The sequence below is a fragment of the Lepidothrix coronata genome, unplaced genomic scaffold (genome assembly GCF_001604755.1).
Source record: "Lepidothrix coronata isolate B3197 unplaced genomic scaffold, Lepidothrix_coronata-1.0 Scaffold132, whole genome shotgun sequence".
NCBI lineage: Eukaryota > Metazoa > Chordata > Aves > Passeriformes > Pipridae > Lepidothrix > Lepidothrix coronata.
The window spans coordinates 33,014-41,676 of NW_016690312.1; the positions used below are offsets into that span (position 1 = coordinate 33,014).

At 55.3% G+C, this 8,663-nt stretch overlaps 1 protein-coding gene across 2 annotated transcripts in view; it reads left to right on the forward strand.

Annotated features, from left to right (window-relative positions):
- Positions 1–327: 327 nt before the first annotated feature.
- WTIP (Wilms tumor 1 interacting protein) overlaps positions 328–8,663 on the forward strand; it is an 85,511-nt gene continuing 77,175 nt past the window's right edge. The window contains exons 1-2 of one of the 2 annotated variants that reach the window (XM_017826943.1): positions 1,353–1,421; positions 1,819–1,927. In XM_017826943.1, coding sequence (XP_017682432.1) covers positions 1,903–1,927 — 25 coding nt within the window. In that variant the 5' untranslated portion in view covers positions 1,353–1,421; positions 1,819–1,902. Of the gene's footprint in view, positions 1,928–8,663 lie in introns of both variants that reach the window. The other variant, XM_017826942.1, reaches the window with a different exon arrangement.

Sequence of the window (8,663 nt, forward strand, 5' to 3'; positions counted from 1 at the left end):
CTGGCTCGCCGCGCCCCGCGCTCCGCTCGCCGCGCCGCGAAGCCCCTCCGGGCCGGCCGCCGCCTTCCCCCCCGCCCGGGGGTGCGGGCGGGCCGCGGCCCCGCCGCGGGGCGGACAACGGGGGCGGCGGGGGCCGGGACCCGCCGAGCGCAAATTCCTCCGCGCAGCGCGCCATTGACTGGACCGGGCAACTTATTTAAGGCTGGAAAGTGACACAGGGGCTACTCGACCGCGCCGGCCGCGCTCCGCGGGCAGCCCGGCCGCTCCGAGCCCCCAGCGCGGGATGCCGCCCGGGTGACCGCGCCCCGCAGCCCCCGCAGGAGGAGCCGCGTCCCGCCGCTGCCCCGCCAGGACCGCGGGAAGGGGCTTTCTTTTGGGCTGGTTTTTGTGTTGCTGGATTTAGGGATTTTTTTGGATTCCCCCCCTCGCCCCCCCCCTTTTCTTTCTCTGCTCCGGGCTGCGGTTTCGCGGAGAGTTCGCCGCCCTCCCCCGCCCCGGGCCGCCGGGCTCCGGCCGAGCATGGAGAAGTACGAGGAGGACATGGCACTGAAGGCCACCAAGTTCATGGAGGACCTGTCCCTGTATGAGCCCTGCCCGGAGGGTCCGTACGGCCGGGGCGGCCGCCGGGACCTGGCGCTGCACCCCGACCTGGAGGAGACCAAGCGGGTCATCGCCGCCCACATGACGGCGGAGCAGCGGGGCCGGAAGATGAACGGCTCGGCCGCGCCGCCGCCCGCCGAAGGCTTCCCCGCCGCCCCCTGCGGCAAAGCCGCCCCGCTCCGCGCCAACGGCCGCGCGGCCGAGCCGTGCTGCGAGGAGGGGCTGTGCACCCGCTCCGAGGTGGCGCTGCCCTGCTACAGCGGCTTCGCCGACAAGGGCAAGCGCTACTCGGCCGAGGGCTATCGCTACGCCGCGGGCAGCGCCTTCGACGGCGGCTACGTGGCCAAGGGCGGCGGGCGGGCGCCCGGCGGCCCGGACGGCAAGTTCGGCGCGGCCAGTCCCCGGGCCAGCCTGGCCGCCGCCCCGCCCGGCCCCGCCGCCGAGCACGGCAAGTTCTCCAGCCCGCGCTCCAGCCTGGGCGGCGCGGCCGCGCTGTCCTACGAGAAGTTCTCCAGCCCCCGCTCCAGCCTGGTGGTGCCCGGGCAGGACAAGTTCGGCAGCCCCCGCGCCAGCCTGGTGCAGTACGACGGGGCCGCCCTGAGCCCCCGCTCCAGCTACGCCAGCACGGCCAGCGACACCAGCAAGCACTCCAGCCCCCGCGCCAGCCTCACCGGCTACGACGGCGGCGGCAGCAAGCCCAGCAGCAACCGCACCAGCGGCATCAGCATGGGCTACGACCAGCGCCACGCCAGCCCCCGCTCCAGCACTGCCAGCCAGTACTCCTGCACCGCCAGCCCCCGCTCCAGCTACTCGGACTCCAGGTACGGCCCGTCGGGCAGCGCCGAGCCCGAGGGGGCGGGCGGCCCCGGGCTCGCCCTGGCCAGCCCCCGCTCCAGCCTGTGCGGCCCCGAGGGTGGTCGTGCCCCCGCCGTGGTCAGCCCCCGCTCCAGCATCTCCAGCCAGAGCTCGCGGAGCTCCCGCGGCTCCATGAGCGCCTACCCCGAGCTGCAGCTGCCCTCGCCCCGCTCTTCCCTGCTGGGGCCCGGCCTGCAGGAGGACGGCGCGGTGCCCGAGCTGGACGTGCACCACCGCATCCATGCCCAGTCCCCGCCGCGGCACGACCAGCAGCACCCGGCCGCCCCCGAGCCGCCGCCCCCCTACGCCTACAGCCCGACCAAAGGCTCCGCTTCGGCTCCCAAATTCAAGCTCCCCTACCAGGTGACGCCGTGCCGGGAGAGCGGCCCCAGCCAGGCGGAGAGGCGGCTGGAGGCGCTGACGCTGGAGCTGGAGAAGGAGCTGGAGATGCACATGAAGAAGGAGTACTTCGGTGAGTGGGGCAGGGGGGGAGCGGGCGGCTGGAGGGCGTGCGGGCCGGGGGGCTTTGGCCGCGGACAGGGCGGGTGTGCGGTGCCCGGGGCTGCTCTGGACCAGGTGACTGCAGAAGTCTCGTGTCGCCACAAACATTGTCTGGTGTCAGAAATGCTTGCACCATAGCTCGTTCCTGGTATGTGATCTCTCTCGTCTCTGCTCCTAACGCGGTTTGCCAGGATGTGTGATGCTTCCTTTCCACGTGCGGATGGGAGGCTTGTCTGAAATGTTACGGGAGCTGTTTGTGCAGCAGGGGCTTACAGTGACTTTCTCCTTTGCCTTCCTCATGGGCTGCTGAAGCTTCCCCCTAAACCTCCAGCATCCCAGAGCCTGTGGTGTTTGCGATGGTGCTCTCAGTCTATGGTAACTCTTGTAGGCGATGGTGAAGCAATTTTTAGTGCCTCGTTCGATGCAATCTTTGTGTTAGTTGAGAGCACCTGTGGGAGCCCAGCATTGTTTCTGCCCCGCGAGGCTTTGCAGGGTCTGCTGAGCACACGAGGCTGCCAGGGGTCCGTGTCATCCCTGGGATCAGAGAGCAGTTTGGAGGAGAGCCCTCAGTCCTTGCTGAGGATAAATCGGCCCCTTTGTCTTTTCCTGGGTTTTTGTTGCTTCTTTACGGAAGAAAATTAACTTCTTGAAATGAGTGAACATGTTTTGTAACCACAGTAGTTGGGATTAAGCTCACCTGTCTTTACGTTGCACTGTGTGGCAAAGGCCAGAAATGCCCGTGAAAAGTTGATGGTGGAGCGTGCAAATAGTGCCACGTTTGTCCTGCACTGGGGATGAGCCGGGCAGCCCTCGGAGAGTTCGTTCCCTGCTTGAACGAGGAGTGAGGGCTGTAAGCGGAGATGTAAGAGCTCCCTGGGAGGAGGGGGGAGGAGGCCTGGGAAGGTGAGGGGCTGTGGATGAGCGAGCCCCGTGTGTGGCCTTTGAGGGAATGGTTATCTCCGTGCCTTTGTGTGCTGCCCGGGCGCGGGGAGAGGCTCTCTGGCTGTGTGGGATTCCTGAGCGGCGTGAGCGCTCCTGAGATGGAGACGTGTGTTACCTGATTTAAACACGAGATGCAGCTTGGTTTTGGAGCGGCATTAGCGTTCTGTACATGGAAGGAAGGAGTTGCAGGGCTCCCTGCGTTTGTCTGGGAGATGCTTGTAGGGAGGTAGAGCTGGGCCGGTCGGTGGAGGTACTAAGTTAGCAGTACCCTCACAACTGGGAAAACCCTTCTGTAAACTGCAGTGGCATAATTTCTACAAGCTTTTGTGCCCAGACAAAGGAAGCTGAGTGCAGTGTTTACTGCCTGCCTTCATCTGTCTGGGGTTCAAAAGAAAGCTGATGATCATCAATTGCTGCATCTCTTGAAGTGTTGGCACCTGGCACGGTGCTCCTCCCCCCGAGGGGCAGGAACGGTTCACTTTGAGTATTGCAGGAGCTGGATGGGAGGGCTTGGAACACGCGAACTGCAGGAAATGTTACCTTCCAAACTGACATGATATTCAGAGAGAGACTGAGAAATAAGATTATTCAGTGTAAGAAACAAGTTATCTGTCCTGAGCCTCTGGGAGGTGTTTCCAGTGGCCTGGGAAAGCTGAGTGTGCGATCAGGGACTCCAAGAGCCAAGGGGAATCTGTTGTGGGTGGGTTTTCTTATTTATAAGAGTTTGCAAGTGTTACTGCTTGCAGGTATATTCCATAGCAACATGTTGCAGCATGCTCCAAACCTCGGGAGATGCAGCCAGTGTAGGATGAGCAGTGAGCTTGTGCCTTTGTGCCTAGAGAGCATGTGGTGGAGCAGCACAAAGAAGCACTGAGGTGACTTGCACCCTGGAAGCAGATGAAACCCTGAAACCTGGAGTGCTTTGAAAGAGAAAGTTGATTTCTGTGAGTTGTTGAGGATTTGATAAATCCTGGTGGACTTGATCCCATGTTTTTGGTTCAGATCATCCATGTAGGTGAATGCTGAGCTTTGGCTGAGCAAGTGAACAGGAGGTTGGCAGGGATGACCACAGGCTATCGGGTCAGAGACAAGGAGGGGGAGAAGTCTGCTGTTTAGTTAGATTTACCTGAGAGGGTCTTAAACAACATTAATAAAAGGAGGCAGTGAAAATGCCTTGATTTGTAGAGCAGCTTGCACAGGCTACAGCTGTGAAGTCTTTGCTTACGCTTTCACTCCTATAGCACTGGTGTCTGGCACACTCCAAAGGCAGCCGTGGGTGTTCTGTGATGCCTGTGGAGAACAGAATTGTTGAGCCAATAGTCTAACAAGGTAGAGGAAAGAGAGGAGATGGTTTAATGCTCCTTAATTAGATGAGATCAACTGTCCAGTGAGTAAATATGAGGACACTGGGTATTTACTGTGTCCTGTCATCATTGTTGTTCTGCTCCAGCACCCAGTAAAACTGAAAACTGAGCAGTGTGCTGTTTTGAAATTGAGGGTACAGGACTAACCAGTCCCGTGTGGAGAAGGAACAGTTCTACCTTGCCTTCAGTCTGGTTGTGGGTCTGTTTGAGTCTTCCCCTAACCACACTTGTGCTGGTAGTCCCTGGATCTTTCCTACACCTCAATACTTTGCTGCAGGAGGAACCTATAGTCTGGGACAGATAAATACATGGTGGAGGGTCTGAGCGCTGGAGGGGCTCTGGGGGAGCCCAGCAGTGTGCAGGCCCTCAGGTCTGGTGCACTGACAGCTGTCTGCCCATGCTGGGATGAAGAGCTCTGAGCAGTACTGTGCTGGGAGCTTGGCTTTACTGCTTCACCTCCTCCATCCTCCCTATCTCCTCGCAGGCTTCAGTGCAAAGGTAGAGAGAAGGAAGATGCCCTTCTGCAACTGGTTTAATCTGACCAAAGATGCTGGTGCTGTCAGGGAAGGGCTCTGCCCAGTTGCACAGCTGAGGGGTAGCACCCTGCCCTTCCAGGTGCTCCCAGCAACACATTGCAGCCACATGCACCCACTGATCTGACACAAAACAAAGGCTGCAGAGAAGGAAGGAGGGAGGGAGGGTTGTTCATCCTTCTTGAAGAGATGGCTGGAGCTGACCCAAGGCAGAGGGTGCAGACAGAGGGCTCCGGGAGGCTGGGACCCTTCCTTTGGCAGCAGGCTGCACTTGGATTGAGCAAAGTTCTGGGACTTCGTTCCCTTGTAGCTGCCTCCTGTGCAGCCCCTGCCCAAACTGCTTCATCCTCAACTCTCTGAGACCCCCGTCTGTCTCCTGCCAAGGCACTGACAGTTTAGTAAATGTGCTTAGTTTAGTGGTAGATGCTGAGAAGAGACATAATAAAAAAGTACTTTCACTCACTTTCATAACTGTTCTCAGCTCAACATTCATACATGGTGAGGTGAATTGTCAGAGTTGTTTCAGGAATATTCTTGAAATTGAATGTTCCTCCTGAGGTGTCAACAGGACATTTGTGGGTGTTGGAAAGTCATCAGCTCAGGAGCTGTCTTAAATCCTACTTACTTTGCAGAATTCTTCAGTCTGATGTCTAGGTGTTGAAAAAAACAATTTAAGGCAAAAGTTGGATTTTGGCATGCTCATCAAAGTCATGCAGTCCTTGAGGGACTGACTGTAAACCCATGGCTTGTCACCTACTGGGCAGGGAAATGTCATTGTGCTGAGCAGTTATGCTGATTTGACTGTTGTTTTTGAACAAGATTTCTCTGTGTGTCCTGGGACTCCACTGGTGTGTTGTCAGAAATGGAAGCAGAGTTGACAGAGGGGTGCAGGCAGCAGTCACCTGCTCCTGACAGCCCCTGTGCTGCAGCCATTGCCCCACAAGGGCTGTCTGCTCATCTTGGTCAGGGTGGTGAGATCCAGCACAAGCAGTGACTTAATTATCTTCAACTAAAGAGAAGATGCAAGAGGCATTGTGAGCCCAGGGAGGTAGTGGAGTGTGGACTCCTGCCTGTGCAAAGCCTGGAGAGAGACGAGCAAGTTTGCAACTGTGCTGTTGTCCTTCAGCACCCCTGTGCAGCCAGTGCCCTTTGTGAAGGTGCTTTTCCCCATCTCGGCACATTCATTGCCTTCCCCACCCCTTGCTGCCACCTCCCTTCCCACAGTCCCTCCCTCCCTATCTCTCACAGCTGGTGTGCAGAGCACAGCAAGTTCATCCCTCCTGTGCTGCTCCTCAGGGAGAAACAAGCAGTCCTGTCACAGAGCTGGCACCTTTCTTGTCTTCCTCAGGCATCTTTGTCCAACCCTTTCACCCTGTGGAAAACGGCCCCTTCCTGGTGTCCTGTGCGAGGTTTACCAGGTGAAGCAGGGATGGGTTGATGTGGCAGAATGAGACACAGAGTCTGGTTTCTGTTCATAACTCTTAGTCCTCTCTCTAGCAATAGCCCATGCTTATCCTTGCAAGGAGGCTTGACTCTTGAGAGCTCCCGGGTCTTCCCAGAAAGCCACCTGGCACACGTTTTTTGGAGCTCCATCAAGAAATCCTGATGAAAAGCCTTTGGCCTGGTAGGTAGATGAAGGGAAGAAGTAGATCCCTTGACCCATCCAGGCCCTCTCTGCCCTTGACATTCATAGTCATCAGTGTAAATCTGGATCAGCTTTTGAGCCCTACAGTGTGCTCATGAGTTCAGAGCTGTGTGCTCATGTTTGTTCTGTGTGTGCAGGTGAGATCAAAGTTAACACAGGTAACAGTGGTCATCTCACAAGCTGCATTGCTTAGAGATGAAATCGGAAAATCTGAATGAAATTTAGGGAAGCTGGCAGTGTGTGACAGGAACACTTGGGAGATTTGTTAAAGTGCTCTTTTCAGTCTTAGAGGTTCCTGAAGCTTTCTTTGAGAACTGTTAGATCTTCCCTGTTTCTATCAAAATAGAGATAATGGTTAATACATCATACTGGTTTTGGAAATAAGCAAAGATTTATTATCTGAGAATTACTTTATATTTCTGGTCCTGGAAATCAATTCAACATTGGTACTCAGCTGAGATCCTTCAGCATTTGCAGCTGAGGCTGTTCTGTGAAAAATCTGCTTTTGATGAGCAAACATCTAAATAGAAATAAACTTCCATGCTGTGGTCTCCTGAAGGGTTCAAACAGGCCATGTACCTCAGAGCTTGGTTTTGCTGATCTCCCAGATATGTTGCTGAAACTGAGTCGAGAGCAGTCAGGCTTTTCTAGCCAAAATGCAAGACAGCCCTCAAAAAAAGGGGTCAGGCAAGGGAGGTGTGTGTTCACTGGGGAAGGGGCAGGAAGAGCTACAGTGAGAGGTGCTGGGTAAGTGTGAATCAGCAGCATCCTCATGGCTCGAGCTACCAGGAGCCTGCCCTCCTGAATGGGTCCAGGAAATAATGGTAAATAGTGAGAGAGAAAAGAGGATCATTCGAAGGGAGGGAGTAGGAAGGCAGGGGAGAGAATATAGAAAGAATTCAATGGAAAGAAGAGGCTGCAAAAAATAAGCGTGATAACACAAGTCAACATAGCATTGTTTGTGGTATGAAATGTGCTATGAAGGATGTGGGAGTGGTCCTGGATGGGTTCTTGCAGTCCCTGCTAGCCATGCACGTGCTTGTGAGCCTCCCTGAGGTTGGGAAGTGATAAACTGTGTCATATGTAATAACAGAAGGGGAGAGATGCAGAATATGTGTTTATATTTTAACAAGTACTGGATGTGTGTAATGTGTACAATTAACATGGAATGGGAATTTGGGTGACTATAACTTGATAGAGGCCTGTGTTACATGAATGGGGGCGAAAGCTTTCTTACCTTCAGTTGCAGGAAACTTGACTGTGAATAGGGGTATTGTTTGATGGCAAGTGGTTTTTTTGTTTCTTTTTTTTTTATTTGTGCTTTTACTCTTGGGCTCTCTCTGCATTGTTGTAAAAGCACTGCCTGCAAGGGGGGATGGTGGCTTCCAAAGAACTGCCCTGTGTTTTGCTAGGGCAGGTGAGGTTTCCAGTGCAGGCGGTTGGATCTGTGATACAAGGGCTGGCATAGGCACAAGTCCTGCTGTGCTGTGGGAACTCCTGGTTTGTCACCCTCTGCTGCTGCCTCACGGTTTGGGAAATGTCCCTGTGAGTGTCCCCCAGTGAAGGTCATCCCTGGGCGTGCAGGAGTGTGCCAGGGGGAGGGAGGGTTGGCAAGGGCTGAGTGGAGCCTGTGGAGTTTGGTTTGGACGTGCTGTGCCCCACGTGGCTGCAGAGCCACGAGGCCTCTGTGTGAAACACTGAGCAATTCCTTGGGTCTGCTCGGCTTTTAGGGCTCTGTCACAAGGTCTGAGCCAGGTCTGTACTGCATTCCTCAAGTAAAAGGCTCTCAAATTCCCAGAAGTAACATCAGGCTTTTAAACACACCCCATGTCCATCGCCCCAACCCAGTCAGCTCTGCTCCCTTAGAGGGCTCAGGGAGACCCCCTAAGCCAGACTGAAAGGAAAAAGCGGTTCTCCAGCAGAGTTTAACTTGTATTGGCAGTTGTTTCCTCTGTGCTGGATCTTCCACAAAGATTTATGTGTGCAAATGTCCCATTTGATGCTCAGTCACACACTGGAGATTTGTACACAGTGACGTGTGAATTTGGAGTAAATCCCAATTTAATGAGTTTAATGGATTCCGTGGCCTCTGTAGTTTGCAGAGTAGAAATGTGACCCTGCTGTGAAGGAACAGGTAACTGTCAAAGTAGCTGTTGTTACAGTGTGATTGAAGTTGATGTTTTTTAATGAAAACACCTCTGAAGTTGTATCATTTTTACATCT